An 18580-nucleotide genomic window follows, 5' to 3' on the forward strand; every position below is an offset into this window, starting at 1 on the left:
TGAATGAAATGAAAGAATCCACCTCCAAAAACTATTATTTTTTAAAAATATGAGTAGTCATTAATGACAATAAATAACAATAAATAAAAAAATATTTACAAATTTTTTTTGGGGAGAGATTGGATTCTAATTAATTCTTACAGATTTTTGGAGTGTTGAGAGCAATGATCTTGGCCTCATACAAATAATATAATGCTGACACAAGACAGTCTATTCCTTGAAGACTGAACTCTAGAAAATGACAACCAAAGTACTGAACCCACTGAAAGGATATGAATTCAAACTAAACTGCCCTTCCTCAAATTCTTCAGCTTTAAGGAAACAAATCCAGCTGACTGTAAAACCTGAAGGGATGTACAAAGGGGCTGTTGAGCAGCCTAGAAGTAGATGTGCCCTTTCATAAATACTGAATCCAGCATTCCTTGTTAACCAGTAAGAGATATTGGTGGTGCTGTTAAGGTATTACTGACAGTCAGGAAGTAATTTGCACTCAGTGGAAGCCCTCTAGATATTCAAGAAGTCATCCTCAAGCAATTATTTGATGGACTGTAACTTTTCCATTAAAAGCAACGTCTCAACCGTGATCCTTAAAGGTAGAAAGCACTGTGAAGCAGAAGGGTGGAAACTTGGGGAAAAATAAAATTTCCAACACCCAAGGCAAACAGACATTATTTCAGTTGTGGTCCACCTTTCAGCAGTTGCTTACCACTGCACACAGAAGAGGTGATGTTGTAGAGGAAAGGATAAAACTGCAGACAGCGGATCATCTTCAGGCTGCTTTCACACTCCAAGCACTTGGCTGTCAAATCCAGTGCATGTCTGAAGGCCTGCAGTGCTCCACTGATGTTGTTCTGAGCCAGGTATGCATTTCCTAGGCTCAGAAAAGTCAGGGGCTGTGAACACAAAAGCAATACACTGCAGCATAAGTATGTTCACTGTTTTAAGATTGAAGCCGACTAGGAAATACCCTTGTCAAGTCACACCCTCATAAATTTGGTGGGAAAGAATTTAGAAAACTTTCTAAACAGGCACCGCCTATTCTTACAATGGAAAACTAACAGACTGATGCATTGGTGGTAACCAAAAGTTGATTTGCCACAGGGTTGTGTTAAGAGTTCCATCTTTCCACAACAAAAAACAGCTGTTAAATACACACAGACTGAAATGAAGCTTAAAGTACTTACTAACCATCAGAAACATAATGCTTACTGCAGAGTATGCCACAGGACTAAACTGAAATGTGCAAAGGCAATTTAGAATCATTAAAAGTCCACAAAAAAAATAAAATATCACTAGTGTTCTAGCAGGACACAGATGCATTGCATTTGCCAAGAGTGTTCAGATTTACCTCAGAAAAGCCAGGTTACCGGAAACACCAATGTTGCACTAGCCCAGGGGTACGCATTTATGCCTTTCCATTCTTTGTAAAACAATATTTTTGTCTACTGCTTTTGGCTACTATCTCTGAAATATGTATTTCTTTGAAAAGTAAAGATTATAAACACATTTTTCACTGGGTAGAAGTCAACACTTTATTACAGGCACAGAGTAAAGCATTACATTTATTGATTGACTGAAAAGTCTTTCACTTGGTCAAAGTAATTTGCCTGCAATTACCAATACACTGCTAGAATAAAGACTAGAGTATTACAATTTAAGCAGTCATTTTTCCCACTGAAACAGTTTTTACATTCATTATCTAAAAATGTGAAGACTGAGCAGTAGCTGAAGATTTTTCCAACTCAGCTTGCATTACTAAACAGTATTCAGAAAACTGTGCAAGCAGAGCAACAGGATTTTTTTTCTTTTTAAGAGCTTTTGTTGATGGAGCACATCTTTTATTCCCAGTAGCTGTAATTAATTTTAACTTGTATTTACTTTCCATTATATTCCAGGAAATACCATTCAAGTGCAATGCCTCCTGCTAGTTTTTCTGGTACAATAGGTATTACAGGACTGAGTACACCTGAAAAAAACACGAGCAGGCATTACTGTAATGAGGTAGCATTTACAAGTACTTTTCAAGAAAAGCCCTACTCACAAAGCATGGTCCTGAGGATTCCTAGGTTCCTCCCCTCCAAGCCTGTGTTTTCATATGTTCTTCTTAAGGCACATCAATCAAGCATAGTTGTTTCTGTAGTTCCTTTTTGCACTCTTACCTGTCACCCAAATGGACTACATTCCTTTCCAACACTTGAAATTTTGTTTCTGAATGCTACACTGAACAAACTTACTCTGTTTTTAGCTTTTTTATGTGCTAGGTGACTGATGGCCTGGCAGGTTTAAATGCTGTTAATCTAACTAGAGAGCTAGAAGCACAGGAAAGAAGTCACTTAACTTCTTACTGAAGTGTCTGTGATGCAAGACCAAAATTACCTGCTAGAAAAAAGATGTTCCCTGCTATGCCATTCCCTCCCCCTTTCTTTTCACAACTGTTCTGGTCAGTCCAGTAGTTCAAGCAGTTTCTGAATAATACAGAAACTGCCTATATGACATAGGTGACAACCTACAGAATGTTTATCATGTTACTGTTCAGAAATACAAAAACCTGGTTTGAATCTATGGCTGGAAGTAAAGCCACCAAACACCTAGAACACATTTTCCTTTATGTAGATAGACAAAAGCTAGGGACAAATAAAACTGTACAGATAAAAATCAAGTGTCGCAGAAAGATGTCTATAAAGATCTTGGTGGCATACACACTACTTTAAGGGTTTTAAGAATCAAGATACAATGCTGACAACTTGACAGATCTCTGTTTTAGGTTAAAATCTTGCCAAACACCAAGATTAAATTCTTTGGAGGTACTGCTGATAATATAGGTTTTGGGAGGCTAGAAGTCTGTCACTGATTTACAAGAACTTCTCTAGATGTTTATACTCTCAACAATCAGCATCTCCCCTGGTGCAGACAGGAATTTATATGGAAATGAACATCCATTGCAAATCACCAGCTGGAAGATGAACTGCACGTGCAGGTAAACACAAGTAACATGTACTTAAAAAATAATGAAGGAAAACATATTCACTGCTGGGCAAACACAAAACCCCATTATCTTACCTCAGAGGCATTGATGGCCAAAGCCTTCAGCAGGAGCCTGCTGGCATCCGAATGAAGACCATAATGAAACAAGAGGTTAGCAAGGTTGACCAGAGGGATGTCCTGATACTCATGTGGAGCCAAATTATATGCTTTTTGCAAACAGGTGATAGCAAAGGTGCTATTTCCAACTGCACGCCAGTACAATCCAGCTTCATTAAGCACAAGCCACAGAGGATCTTCTGGCTATAGGAGAGTCAGGGAAAAGGATAAAAACACCCACAAAGAGGTGTCTCAGGAAGACAGAAATACCTGCTCTTTAATAATAAGCAAACAGAACTCACTCTTGCATACTACATTGTTAAATGGATACAAATTAGACTTGGCTATAACTATTAGTAGATTATTCAATCTGCTCCATTCTACTCAAATGGACATGATTTACAGGTTGAACTGCAATTTAGTAGCAGCTGCTCACACTCTACTCATATGAATGTTTTGTATCATGACCAAAAAATCCTTTAAAATGTACAAGTGATAATGGTTAGTTCATTACAGGAAGCAATGCTTGAGGGCCACTGCAGAGTCTTAAAATTATATAAACACAGATCAGTGTAAAATGCTAGAACTTGAAAGTCAGGCAGATGTGCTTCCAGGTCCTCTAACATTACCTTTCCCTGTCAATTTAAGGTTTCAGAGTTACTTTTTCTTAGATTTAGTTATGTATTTGTCTTATTAAAGTTGACAACTGGCATGCATTAGATACTGTTTAAAGATTGTAAAATAGTAAGCAGTAAGTGAGAGCAGATGAAAGAATGGAGGAAGTGTCAAATACACCTTGAATGTTCCTTCCTCCTCTTTAACCTGTAACAGCAAAAAGAAGCACTCAACCTAGAGGAGAAATATCAGAATTCAAAAATTCTGACAGGTTGACAGAGGTAGGCAAAACATCCACTTTTAGATGCACTTTGAAATTATTTAGAAGCATGTTCTAGTTTTTAATATTTTCATCATTCTGTATTACCCAATTCTACAAAACATTTAGAGCATAAAACCAATGCCTGAAATGGATGTTCAGTTCTACCTATGTGTCTGAAGCCCAAATGCATGCTTGAGTAGGAAACCTACAGCAAGGATTAAGGAAGCAAAACAGTGATACTATGTTGAGTTAGTAAGAACATTTTTGTTCCAGGTTTTAAAAAACCCCTCCCACAGAAGGGTTCTAACTATGGTTCTAGATGAACTGAAAGATATCAATATGATACAATATTTATCGTTTGGAGTACCTTACCTAACCTGTGATTTCAAGATTATTAATGATCCCTGTTTTGCAATGCACATTGTTCTTCATTCCAAACTCCTCATGTTCTTCATTCCAAACTCCTCATTGAATTACTCTTCATTCACAGGTCTCACTGATCTCCCTGAACTAAATTCTCAGCAAGTTATCAGCATTTTGTCTTTCCCAATACAAAGATACTAACTCTGGCATTCCTGCTCTTAGTAGTTTATCATTAGCAGAACAGGTAAAACACTAGACTGCTCCTACATCAGCAGGCAGAAAAATTCAGGCTTTTAGCATGACAGCAACAGAATACTACAGTGGAAACAAAAATACTCGTGCACTGCACAGTAAGATATTAGACATGTATAGAACTCTTCTGAACAACACAATAATAGGAATCAACTCCTACTGCTCATTTCTTCTCCTGGTTAAGACAGATGCACATAGTAAATGGTACTGATTTTAGACTAGAAAAGTATCTACATATAATACCTTGACACAACTTCTACAAGAAAGTTAAACTGAGAAGTATCAGCTTGACATGTCAAAAAGAGTCAACGTCTCTCTCAATGCTTCCTGTCACTTGACTCTCAAAGGCCCCACGCAAGATGGAGGTGGCATTCCACAGGCTTCTATACAGAGGTACATTCTTTGCCCCAGAGTGCTAATTATCCTGACAGAAGATTGACAGAGGGTTGGTTTCCTTGGAGGGAGAGTAGGGGGAAAAGCAGGGTAGTGGGAAGGAGGGGGAAGAGCACAAGGAAGGCATGCAGGAAGGGGTGGCAGACGGAGGAGTAGCTTCAATCTACTACTCCCAGTTAAGCAAATGGCTGCCAGAATTAGCTAATATATTGCTGCTCCGTACCCTTACAACAAGAACAAGCAACTACAGGGCTGTTTGGTCCACATTAAGCTAAATTAGATACTTCTCTATGTATTTCTGCTTTGTAAACATGGCTTTTAAAGTTACTTTCATTTCAGTTACAGGCAGCAAATAAACTCCTTTCTAGTGTGTCACTGACTACTTTAGAAGTATAAAAACAAATCTCAAGCAAGAATTCTGAATTCATCTCATGTGACAGATGGACATACCTTTTTCATGGCATGATCTAGAAACACTCCTATCTTTGCCAGTGTAATAGTTTCATTGTTGATACGAGAATGCAAAACCTGAAAGACAAAGATTTGTTTTTCCCCAAACTACTGAATAAATTTTACAGTCAAGATCTACAAGGGCCATTCAACACTTGCTTCCTTAAATCTTCTCTTCAGCAAAGGGAAGATAAATATATTGTACTAAGAAGAGGATGTGAACACTTAACACTTAAAGCAACCAATCTCCAGAATGCACTATGAAGTTACCAGCTCGGTAGAATGCAGTAGCTCTTGGAAATTAATTGTATCAAGTGACTGTTAGATTTAAAAGAAAGATGTGATTTCAAAGAGTAAATTAAATTTCCCATTTTGTGTGCTTTTGGTCAGCATCTGAAAGAAGCCAGACAAGTTAACCCTTTCTCCAATACTATTAGAAAGAATTTGCCCACATTTTTCAGAAGTACTGATTACCTTGAAATATCAAAGTCTTTTATGATCTGAATAACATTTTTAAGGCAATAAAAAGAAGGATTTTAAACCAGAAGAGAACCAACAAGAAAACATCTCTTACCTGTCTTGCTTGATTGTCTGGCATCCTGAATTTCAAATCTAGATTAGTGTCTAGTTCCTTCACCAGTATGTTTAGAGATTCATTATTACGAGCATCAGTAATGGAAGAACAATCTGGTGCCTGTGCTTCTCCATGCTCAACAGTATCTCCTGGAATATTCAGTATTGGCTGGATTCTAGCAATAAGGAGAAACAAGACAAATTAACAGATGTGCTGCATGCCATCATGTAGAAATACACGAATCTGCTAAGCCTTGTACTGCAGACTCCTATGAGACGTGAGCTGCAAACATGAAGAACTCAAGGACCACCCTTCCCTTGAAAAGTGATTTACAAGGTCTTTACTTTCCATTTTTAAGCACAGAATAATGTGCTTATAACGAGAACAATGCACAGTGCAGTAGAGATAACAGAAGGGTCTCATATTATGCTAATAAGGATTCTGTGAAGTTGAGGACTAAACAGATACGTGATAAAAAAAAAGTTGAATTTTTTACACTAGAACTTGATTTCAAAAATATCAAGAGGTAGCCAAATTATGTATAAATAACATTCTAAGATGAAAACTGCTTTTCTCCAAAGGAAGTTGCTGGATGTTTTTAGATGGGAACCTTTAACACAAGCTCAATACTAGTATTGTAATGACTAGGTAGAACAAAACAGCCTTTTTACTACCACTGTCATAATTTAAGTGATTAGGGCATTACAACACTGTATTGATCTATGTAAGTTAGCTACTGTAGTACAGACACATTTATTTTATCCTATATAAGTATTACTGACTCTTCCATGACTAAGCTGATTTTCTACCTCTGTCCCAAAGAAATGAGCTGGAGTTTTCCACTCCTAATCCTTTTTTACTGTTTTCTGGCCTTCATTGTTTTGTGTCATCATAACTAAAGCTAATAGGATGTATGTAATGCACAAGAGTTAACTGTAGTTATTAAATAGATGCTCACCTCATTCTCTCTCTCAAGTTGTTTTTTTATTAATATAGTTCACAAGACATTCAGACTTGTGCTTAAATCCCCATTCTGTCTGTGTTTAGTGTGCTCACCCTGGACCAACAGTCAGGGAAGAATCACCACGAAATTGGCCCTGGCTGTTATACTTACAGCAAAGACAACAATCAAAGAAAATGCCTTCCTTCTGTGGAAAGGCCAGATAAAGAGGTTTGAACACCCCTGTGCTGTTGTTTACTAATTGCATCCATCCTCTCCAGAAAGAAAACACTCTTCAGTCATAAAATAAAGATTTACAAATACAGCTTTTAAAAATCAACACTTGCCTGAATCCCCTGTTTTCTGGAGGCAAGAAATAAGTTGGCAGTTCTTCTGGGTCAGGAATTCTGGGGAAAGATTTCATGCAATCTGACCGCTGAGGCCAAAGAATATGCTGTTTGTCCTAAGGGGGAAAGGAATTATTTTTTAATATTTTCTCAACATTTTTAATATTCTAATGAACAAGGTAATAAAAGAAACATTAAAGGATAGTCAGAAGAAAAAAAACAAAGCAAAACAAAACTGAGATCTTTATAGCTATTGTTTTTCCATCTTTTTTTAATATCAGCAGTTGAAATTTCTATCTTTAGCTGTACCACTTTACTTGCAGCAGATGTTTACAGAACAACTCCCTCAGTGCTCCAGTAGTTTCAAAGGTTGGGAAACCAGTACAGAGAAACTAGACAGATACTTGTATGTTGAAGAAATTTGGAATGCTACATTCTCCAGTGCTGTCACACATCAAAACTGTGGCCCAGATGCTAAAAAGTTTCACACAAACAAGGAGAGGATTCCCTTTCACCCCTCCTCTGTGAAAGAGCAAAGCTCATCCTCTTCACTCACTCTGCTGGATTCCACACTCCACACTGAAACAACAGAACGAGCCACAGGGGAAGACTGTGAGGACTGGCTGTGAACACTTTGGTTTGCATGAAGGTCCAAATTCATGGATGTCATACTAGAAGTTGAAGAGTCTTCACCAAACTAGAAACAACAGAAAGACAAATTTTAATAAAGGAGATGGCACATAGCTTGTTGAATTTCTCCATGTTATTTCCCCTCCCCACTTATGCAGTTAAGCCTCACCGATAAGCTGAACTGTGGGTAGCAGAAAAAAAAAAAGGAATTTAAGCCTCTTGATCCACTCAGACCATGAAAGAGTAATATTCATACTGTAAATAAGCCAACAATGAAAACACAAGTGCAAATCAAGGAAAAAATGCTAAAAGGTACCAATCAGATAGTTGTAATAGGCCATAAATAAAATCTACTTATCGAGATTGCACAGCTCGAAATCAAGTCAGAATTGCTAAGACTCATGGCTTTCAGAATTATCTCAATAATCTGAATTTATAGTTACTATAATAAGAAAAACAATCAAAGACAAGAAGACAACAGCAAAATTAAAAATAATTATTCCTATTTTTCAAACTAGTTAAGGGGAAACTTCAGAACATACTCCACATTGCAAAATAACTGAAATCATAATCCTTATCTGCAGTTCTAACACAGCAGAGGTGTTGCTTAGGTGCCTGTCATTCTGGATTTTCAGTATTAGTACACACCTGGCTTCCAGAACTTCTTAATACTCTTGCACAAAATTTTCTTGGTGCAATCATAGGGAACTAAGGCTTTGGACTAAAATGAAGTTTTTGATTTCAAGTAATTCTCTTTTCTAAGTTAAACAAAGCCTTTTACAAGAAACCCTCTCTATTTCTACAGTTCACAGTCTCTCTGCTTGTACTAGTATCAAAAGAAACATGCATTAAAATACTTTGCACTCTGGAAAAGAAAGACTAAGATTTCTCACTATAATTACTACATCCAAAATGTAACCCTTTTGTCAACCCTGAAAAAACTGAAATTACTTTGCTAATAAAGCAAATGGTATGTAACTTGAAGCACTGGTAACAATTCACAGACAAACCTGAACATATTCCACATTTTCAAAAATGTCTCCGCGGTGATAACGAACAGGCTGATCCCACTGACAGTGCAAGCTATGCTGCTGGTTGCCCAATCTGCAAATCTGGTGGTTCCCTGCAGAGCAGAAAATATTTTTTTATACTAGAGAAGTGTGGTTTCTGAGAAGACAAAAGACAGCACAGAGTAAACCTCTCTGCCCCCATTATGGTCAATCCTTTTTATTTACTCCATCAGCCCAGAGGACTCAAAAGACTCAAGAAGAATTCCCTGTTCAAGAACATACAGCAATCTCTTGTTTTAATAAGCAAAACCCAAGAGCCACTCAGGGCCATCTTGACGTATGAAGAAGTTATATCCTGACACTTATCTGAATATGTGCCATATTTCATTGCTTTAATGATCATGAACACTAAAAAGTTGTACCTAATTGAGCTTCTTTTGCCATCTGTGTCTCATGAATGATGTTCCTCAAGATTTGTTCCTCCTGGATGAGCTTGTACTTGTCTAAAACATCTTGTTGCCTAAGGTAATGGTCATGCTGCTTTTGATATTCCTTTAATTCATTTAATGTTCGCTGAAGTGATCTTGGAAATTAAACAGAGAAGATTTACTTTGAATGCTTTCTAGAATACCACCTTTTCCTACACTCTTGCATATTTTTAACGCTAGGTTTCTTAAAGTATTCTTATCCTTAATTCTCTTGCATAATCAAAGAAATACAGAAATTTAAAAACAATTCTTCTTGAAATGTAAATAACTGCTGCAACAGAACTACAGAAATTAGATTGCCACTGGGATATTTTAGTTACCTATGCTGGGCTTCCAATTTTTGCTCAAGTTTTTGCTGACATAGGACAGCATGTTTCCTTTTTACAGCTTGCTCAAACCCTGGTTTGGCCTGCAGAGCATGATCATAACACAGGACTGAGTGGTTGTACTCTCCAAGCATCTGAAGAATTACCAAGAGAGAGAATTAGCCATTATGTAGTAATATTTAATAAACAATACTCAGTTTTTAAAGAAGCCATTAATTGAAATTTTAATTCATGATAACAAGTAGCCTGTCATTTCTGACACTCAAGCCACTACATCTATTAAAGAAAGGCTGCAGAAGAATTTTACTGGAATTTATTTCCAGGTGCAGATAAAAGCCTTTGCTAATAGATAGACTTTTGAATAAAAGTATCTTGACAGAATCTTAAGCATTAAGCATGAGATACACATGGAGCACAAGACACACTGTAAAAGAGTAAACCATTACAAGTCATCCCCAAAAGATCAAGTAATATTTAATTTTCTTCAAGTGTTGGAAAATAAAGATTGTATTTACTGCGTATATATTTCCTAAAGTGTAATAGCTGGTAAAGAAGTCACTGTAATCCAGAGCTGCATGAACCACAATAGCTGCATCTGCAGAGAAGTGAGCCCGGTGCAAAATATTTGCCAAATTTACCAGTGCAATGTCTTTATTTTGCCTAAAAGAATAAAAGAAAAAAAATAGGAAAAAAATTAAAAACTAACATTAAAGGAAGTTAAGACTGTGTAAGAATCATGCACAATAATACATTAATTTGCCAGTCACACATTAAAACATATCACTTGCTAGAAAAAGGTCTCAACTATTTATATGTCTAGTATAGCACATAGAGACCAAGAACAAGTAACACAGATTATTCCTTAGCATACTGTCTTGGAAACTAAAACCTGTTTACTAACCAGGATAACTAGAAAAGCAATCTGAGAAGAAATCCTTATTAGCAATTCTTACCTTGAAGAAAAGTGAAGGGCACGCATGGCACATTCTACTACTTGGTATGGCTCATTCTTTATTCGCCAGTAAAAAGAAGCCATGTTATAGAGTACCCAGGAAGAAGAGTTCTGCAGTAAAGAGAAACAAATGAACTGTACTAACTACTAGCACATGAATTAAAAGGTTAATCAGGGCTTTAATTACTATAGGATGAAAAGCTGAGCACCAAAGTTGGCGCTCAGCTGCTCTAAGCTATCCTCCTGCACTGGAAAGCTGCCATTTGGCAACAGTTGTCAATGTTTAGGAATACTGAACTAGCATACTCATGCATTAAAGAAACAGAATTTCTGCATTTCAGGCAGATAAAAATACAAAATGAGGTGAAATGAGAGGTGACAGTAGTTTAAGCATCAGCTGGACAGCATTCCAGCATCAGCTGGAATTCAATGAGGGTTCCTAGATTTTGCAGGAAGACATTTAACAAAAACATACACACTTCAGTACTGTTGTTTCTTCTTTGCTCTTCAAGTACCTGTATTTTCTGTTTTAAAACTCTAATTACCTTGACAAAGCAATGAATGTGGCTTGCTAGACAACATAACTACATAAATCCTTAAAGATGACAGAAACTATCTATTTACTGGCTTTGCTGATGCCTTCTCCTGCTTCTACTTGCCTATCAGAAAGTGGTCTCAGTTTGCCTTTTGAAACTGAACTGTAAACCAAAAATACATGTGCAAAACTGGATCTGACTGCTTGTAAGAGGTGTATCTAAACTTTTGAGACCTCTCCAGCACTCGTTTTAGTGCACCCAGCAAGATTCCAGTTTCATACCTTCATAAGCCCGTCATAAATACGGTGACCTATTTCCTCTATACTTCTTCCCAGTCTCCGTGATAAGTATGTGAAGATTGGATCTTCTTTAGGTAACAGGGGTGCAGAAAGATTAACCCTTTCTTGGACACCCTGAAATAAAAATTGAATACAGGTATTTGCTGATACTTAAGAGTAGAGAAATACAAACAAAAGCATGACTCCAGGAAAACACGTGGCTTGGTTATTTTACAATCTTATCTTCCTTTCAAGATCTTTGGTAATTGATAGAACAATTTCACCTCTGACAGATAATAATATATATTACCGCAGATGGGAAAACAGTAGAAGCAGTCAAAAGCAGCCTCTGCTTGTGAGTTCTACAGGGGAAATATTCAGTTCTGGTGGCACTGTGTATCTGGAAGCTACTGATTTCACTTATGACCACTGAAGCACTGAAGTTAGTGTTGTAAGGTTACATTCACAAGGTGGAAGTATCCCTACACCTCTTCTCCTTTCTTCCTTCCCCAAGCATAAACACACTTCTTTCAAAAATACATCCAGACCCAGGAACAGAGCTAAAAAAAACCCCACTTTGTGTTTAGCTGTAAGAAAATCCTTATTTGTTGATGAAAGACTTGCAATAAAATAAATATCAAGATAAAAGCACTAAAGTTGCATCCGCATTAGAAAATCTGCTCATATAATGCTGTTGACAAAACCAGTTCTCCCACCACTCTTGTGCTCTAACTCTTCTAGAGCATCTAAACTATCGTGGGGGCTTGGCATTCAGATACCAAACAGACATTCATGTTTGTTAGGAGCTACCAACAAAACTGCAAACAATTTTTTTATTCTGAATCTTCACACATTTTAACAACCCTTTTCAGCATTCTCCAAATTTCAACTGAGACAACTCACAAGCTAGTTGTAGTCCCAATGAAAGCTACTGATTTGCTAATGAAATGTGTTATGAAAACAAAAGACTCAATTTTCCTAAAAGTGCCCTCTAAAATAAGGGAAAAAATAACAGGAGAAACTGTATACCTGATGGAACAGGTATAACCTCCGATACACAGGTACTTTAATCAGGGCCCAACTGTAGTGTTAAAAAGTGCGAAGCAGTCTTGGAAGATTACAATACCTTTCAACCTGGAGTGAGAAATGCCAGTAGCAGTTTTCTATTCCTCTTCCTAATGGGGAAAAATACTTACTTGCATTTGCTCACTCACCCGTAAGTGCTGAAAAGCATGAATACTGTATGGAAGATCTAGAACTTTTGTACAGTCTGGCTGCTGCAGGTCTGGAGGCACTGGGGACTTTGTGTCTATATAGTCTTCAGGGCTGAGGACATAATAACATAACACAGCAGACTGCAGATTAATATACTGCTGAAGCTCCTAAGAGGCAGTATGGTAGCTGATACAGAGTACTCTGATTTAATCATTACAGAAATTCCCTGTTCGGGCTCATTAGCCCATTTCTGTTGCATTCCCAGATTTCAGTTGTATTGGGATGTCATGACTGTAGGATAAGGTAAATAAATTTGTCTGCTTTACAGAAAATATCAACATTTGGATAGCCTCCAAAATGTATCAGGGTCAACCTAGTGTATCACTGCTATGATTAATGATGTATCTGCCAGGCAAATGGCAATGCATGCAGGCTCTTCAGCTGAAACAAACAAACCAATCCCAAATACGGGGGATGAGAAGTCCAAATGAAGGTCTATGACGATAAAATTGATCTTCTCCCACTTCAAGTACTCATGTGATTATGATAAAAAAAACCAACTAAAACAAAACAGTCATTCCTGAAGATGAATTACCAATGAAGCTGAATGTCAAGTACACTGGATGCTCATCCTTCACTTTGTAAACATGGGACAAAATATGACCAGAAAGTTCAACAGCTCGGTAATCAATGGAATTTCATTCAAATTTGAGTCAAGACAGTTTCCACTAAAATAAATATCTAGCTCAAAACACTGAAAGCACACTCAAGCAAATTCAACCCCCTTCTGCATGACATATTTCACTTTAATTCACACATCTGGTTGTATCAGTACAAAGTAACAGTGGTAGAACTGGGAAGAAAGGAAGTTTCAGGGCAGGGCTAGCATAGATAGTCTGGGGGAAACAGCTTTTGTACGTTGTACCTGCTCACAGCTAGTGGAAGATGTTGTTTCAATTTTATTCCACAGTAACACAAAACAATAACTACCATCTAAAGAAAGTCAGTGCTGGTCATTTTTCACTTGTGTTGAGAGGTACTGTTAATTTTATTTTCATTCAGTAAAAATCTCAGAATATAAAGTATGTTATTAAAGTGTCTTATTACCGGATATCTTTGCTCTCTAAGGTGATGTATGTGCCATCATACAGATCTAGGTCCCCCAGGGGCACCTTTGCTTTAATGCAGTCTGGATCTTCTTTATTATGCCTTTGTTCCAGCCCCGTGTCTCTGTCCTCATTTTCCTCTATATGAATCTTTTGAGCAACTAACTGTTTCTGTAGGAAAAAAAAGGAAACAGAAGCATATGACACCAATGAAAGCAGCGCTATAGTTGTTACAATTCAACAGTCCCACTTTTTCCTTAAAACAAAGTTCATTTCAAAAAAATCTAAAAAATTCTGATTAAATTTTGGGAATACTTTCTTATCTTTAATAACATCTGTAGGACTTTTTTAGATTTGGATGGCATATAAATGCTTTCTTTAGAGATAATACAACTTGAATGAGTCCTTAGTTCTTTTGTTTGCCTAAAAAGTGGGCTAGTAGTGCTCCAAAACCATGATAGGCCATTTAGGAAAAGAAGAAATGATTGCTACAAGTACATAAAATTTTTTCACATTTGGCCCCCTTTTTTCCACTGTAAGACCTTGTGGAAATAATACAAGACACTGCAATAAATCATCATCAGTCAGTGTGCTAAGTACAACTGAACGTGAGTACATGTGAATAGTACTGCACATGAATATCTGTGAAATGAGAAAAACCTGTATTTTTAATGAAAGCCAAACACATTTGATTACATGCTACTGCGAAACAATAGAGATACATATGCCAGTAGCAATTTGTACAAGAATTTTACAAGTTACAATAGGTAACTGCTGCTGAAAGTCATTTGTGTACCACAAGTTGGACATCAGCGATTTTCACACCCACAACGCATGTCCCAAAAAGCTTGCAAGTATTATTCTAGCCACAGCTCAAATGTCCCACCACAAACAAGACTGTACTCTCATGAGAAAGACTGGCTGAACACAGTCACACCAGGGGGAGTCCCACTTCTTTTCCTTTCTCCTACTTCATCCATTCACCTAAAGCTACCTCTGGGGTTCATCTAGCTTAACTTAGTTATCCCAATCTGATAAAACCAAAGCTGACACAAGAAAGGGGTGCATGGCCAGAAGGGCTGTGAGCTGTTTGCTTACCTAACCCCTATTATATTTAAACTTCAGTTTATCAGTTTGAAGTTCATTAAACCCTTTCCAAAAGGGTAGTCCCAGACCCCTTTTCAATAATAAAAAGGCTTGAAGAAAAACAGAGATTATTTGCTCTGTGTTCTTCCAAAATACAGTACAACAGAATCTAGTGACTTTATCCAAAAATGTTAAGATTTATGGCTAACAACAGGGAATGATACAACTGAAGACCAGTTAGGCAAACTTGAGGCAAAAAATTCTTGAGATCTGAAAAATTTTTCATCCTTTCATTGAAGAAGAACTTTGCCAATAATAAATTATTTTTGTGATCTAAAACTATCACTATAAAGTCTATGGAAAAAAAAAATCTGTATTTTCAGAATTAGTTAGTACTTAAATGTTATGCTTTACCTCCAGTTCTTTGAGGTAGTTAACTGTTGTTTCTTGTCTCATTAGTATTACCAAATCATGTGGGTTTCTCAAGTTCATTGGTGAATCCACCTGCAAGACATTTTAACAGTCCATCATGTAAGACATTCACCTAATTACACTGATTTTAAAAGAAGGCAATTTTGTTCATTCAATCACAGATTGTCTGTTCGGAGGTTTTCTGTCCAGTCAACACTCATAACATGTCCATTATGAAAATCCATACTTCAAACAACATTGTCATTTGGGAATCCAATTCAACCCATGCTTTAACTTTAAACCTATTTTAATTAAATCAGGCACACAAGTTCTAAGCATAAGAGGCAAATAAATTTCCACAACAAACATTACAAAAGAGTACTTACTGCTGAAATACTAGATATCTTGAACTGCAATCACAGAAACTTATTTTGTTTTGCACCTTGAAAATTCCTCCACCACAAAAGGAATAAAGGAGCTCAGCTTCAACTCCTCTCTGCAACTTATTTAACACACTGGCCTACCATTAGGATCTACTGCCTTCAGGATTAATAAGTAAAGGAACAAAATCAAGAGGGAAGCAGGGGAAGACTGAAAACTCTGTTACAGAAACCATGCTACAGCTTCCATAGCTATGCACAGGAGATCCCAGCTCCATGAAGAGGGACAAGAGAGGCAAGTCACTGATAGAGCAGCTACACACCAGCCCCTGGCTGGGCTCAGTTAACTGCAGCACTTCACCCCACGGCTGAAACACCCCAGCCTTGTCCTCATGCCGAACTCTGCTGTGTCACTGGGTGGGGAAAGTCCCTGCAGCGGAGAAGGTGGTGTAGCAGCAGCTGAGCTGATGCAAAGGCTCAGCCCCGCTTCCTCCCCTGTGTCAGTGTCAGAGCAGTACACTTAGCTGCACACCAGCTGTGCTAACCACCAGGATCTCTTGGAAGCTAACCCAAACTCAGGAGCTGAACAGAATGTTAACTCCCTCCTGGTTGTTTTGTCTGAACTAGTAAACTAAGTTAGTTCATGAAGGATTCAATGAGTATGAGAACAGAAACAAGGAAATAGGAGTATGTGATGACAGAATGAAGAGACAAGGTGACAAGGACAGCAACATCTCACACTTTTAACATGACTTTTAGATGGTCTAAATCAAGATGTTTTTCCTGGATCTGCTCAGTTTCCATTCAAGTTTTCAGGATACAGAACCAGCTGCTGCATGAAGATGTGAGCACTTACCTGTTTGTTAGCACCGATACCTCTAAATGGGTTGTCCACCCCCATGACATCTGTGCAAACCTGACATTGCAATTTAATGGAAAAGTTTGCCTCCTGAACTACAGTTCTTCCTTTTCTGTCACCTTTCCAAGCAGCTTGGACAAATTTCTGTTACACTCTTACTGCAGAGAACTGCATCTCCAGCATATTTTCTGGTCATCTTAACGTGTCCTGTCAACAGGTTATACCTTAGGCTGTACTCTCTTGGTGAGTCAGTTAAGAAGCTCAAATCTACTTTCTCTGGACTACTGACTGTGAAGTCTACATTTGTTACAAGATTCTTGACTGAGGAAGGACCTTGTCCTCGGAGATATAAACACTTGTTCCTTTTACTAAAACCCTAAGGGTGGTTTTGGCTAAATTTGGCTAAGTATTCCTTTCCAAAGCAAAAGCTGCAGGACTTCTTTTAGTATGGAGCCATTTTGATGGGTGGCTACCTATACAGTCGAAACAGTTATATAAAAAACTCAGTTTCTTCCTTTAATTTCCTGGCAAATTAATTCTCTTATATCACCAGACAAATAGAAAATAATGGGTGCTACTGACACTAATCCATTTTTGCACTGTGAATTTGGAGATTCTGTATTCAACTGTTGCAAATAAAGGATGACCAAGTATCCACCATGATGCAGAGAAGCACAGAAAATAACATTTCAAAAAAATCTAATAATTTTGTTAGTTGAAGTATTAAAGTCTACAGCATTTTATTCATGGTCATATTTCCTATTTCCTCCCGTGGGCCTCACCTCACTCTGAACTGGTTGCACACAAAGACAGAGTTATGCACTGAATGTGGCACTGGTTTATGCCTCACTTGCTAAAGAAACTACCACGGTATGTGCAAATGAATGAGAGATTAATTTGCAAAGAAAATAAGTTTCACTGTGTTTAAAGCACTTCATTACCCATTCCAAAATAGCACTGCTCATCTGACATCTAAAGGCTGCTTGCACGATTCTACACAGTCACAGGGAAAAGTCAACTATCAGCTCTACTTTCAGTGACAAACAGCATCTGGGCATTTTTGGAGAAAGTTATGCAGGCGTCACCAACCAGAAAACCTTTTTCTGAAAGATGAAGGATCTTGGCTTAACATTCATTCAGAAACAGAATCATATTCAGGGTCGCCTTCTGTTTTTAACTTTTAGTAAGACAGACTCATGAGAAGTCTGAAATTAGTATTGGAGAATTTGGAGCAGTATGTTACCAACCCAGTGTGTGTGGGTTGACAGGAAAGCAATGCTGTAAGTACTACACTCCCATCAACTATTATTTGGCAGCAGAAACCAAAGTTTCAACAACCAAACAGCAATATCACTGAATTAATTCATAAAGTTATGGTGATCCACCAGGAAATCATCCCAGTTAAGGATATTTTTCTTTAGTCTTCAGAATTTCCCTTCCACATCAGACTCAGTTGGTCACCAGCAAATAAGTACTTTTTAATAACAGCAGAATCCTTCAGCCTAGTAGAAAGTTAACCTTACCAGTGTGTAAACACAACGCTCCTAACACAGGATTTTAGTAGTTGCATTGGAATTGCATGGCAAGGGGGGTCTTCTGTGAGAAGCTGCCAGAAGCTTCTCCTCAGTCTGACAGAGAAGCTGGCTCCGAGATAGATTCGCTGCTGGCCAAGGCTGAGCCCATCAGTGACTGTTGTGATAACACATTTAAGAAGGGAAAAGAAGTTACTGTGGCCAGAAAAAAGTAAGAATATGCAAGAGAAACAGCTCTGTAGATACCAAGGTCAGTGGAGAAGGAGTGGAGAAGTGCTCCAGGTGCCAGAGCAGAGATTTCCAGCAGCCTGTTGTGAAGACCACAACGAGTCAGGCTGTCCCCTGCACCCCATCAGGGGCAGAGATCCACGTGCAGCCTAGGGGGGACCTCACACCACAGCAGGTGGATACCCAAAGGAGGTTGTGAACCTGTGGGAAGCCCACACTAGAGCAGGATTTTTGGCAGGACCTATGGCCCTCCAGGAGACCCACAC

General features: G+C 37.9%; 1 protein-coding gene across 1 annotated transcript in view; it reads right to left on the minus strand.

The window, feature by feature from the left end:
• The window catches only part of TTC17 (tetratricopeptide repeat domain 17), a 54704-nt gene that overhangs the window by 26769 nt on the left and 9355 nt on the right, over nucleotides 1-18580 (minus strand). Inside the window, exons 2-16 of the mRNA XM_071427585.1 lie at nucleotides 15319-15408; nucleotides 13820-13989; nucleotides 12712-12823; nucleotides 11501-11632; nucleotides 10685-10794; nucleotides 10247-10391; nucleotides 9726-9865; nucleotides 9340-9500; nucleotides 8918-9030; nucleotides 7834-7974; nucleotides 7278-7393; nucleotides 5991-6165; nucleotides 5417-5494; nucleotides 3061-3285; nucleotides 707-893 (exon numbers count right to left, since the gene is read on the minus strand). Coding sequence (XP_071283686.1) covers nucleotides 707-893; nucleotides 3061-3285; nucleotides 5417-5494; nucleotides 5991-6165; nucleotides 7278-7393; nucleotides 7834-7974; nucleotides 8918-9030; nucleotides 9340-9500; nucleotides 9726-9865; nucleotides 10247-10391; nucleotides 10685-10794; nucleotides 11501-11632; nucleotides 12712-12823; nucleotides 13820-13989; nucleotides 15319-15408 — 2095 coding nt within the window. The remainder of the gene's footprint in view (nucleotides 1-706; nucleotides 894-3060; nucleotides 3286-5416; nucleotides 5495-5990; nucleotides 6166-7277; nucleotides 7394-7833; nucleotides 7975-8917; nucleotides 9031-9339; nucleotides 9501-9725; nucleotides 9866-10246; nucleotides 10392-10684; nucleotides 10795-11500; nucleotides 11633-12711; nucleotides 12824-13819; nucleotides 13990-15318; nucleotides 15409-18580) is intronic.

This window comes from Agelaius tricolor, unplaced genomic scaffold (genome assembly GCF_023055355.1).
Source record: "Agelaius tricolor isolate 1412-34295 unplaced genomic scaffold, bAgeTri1.0.p SCAF_5, whole genome shotgun sequence".
Lineage (NCBI taxonomy): Eukaryota > Metazoa > Chordata > Aves > Passeriformes > Icteridae > Agelaius > Agelaius tricolor.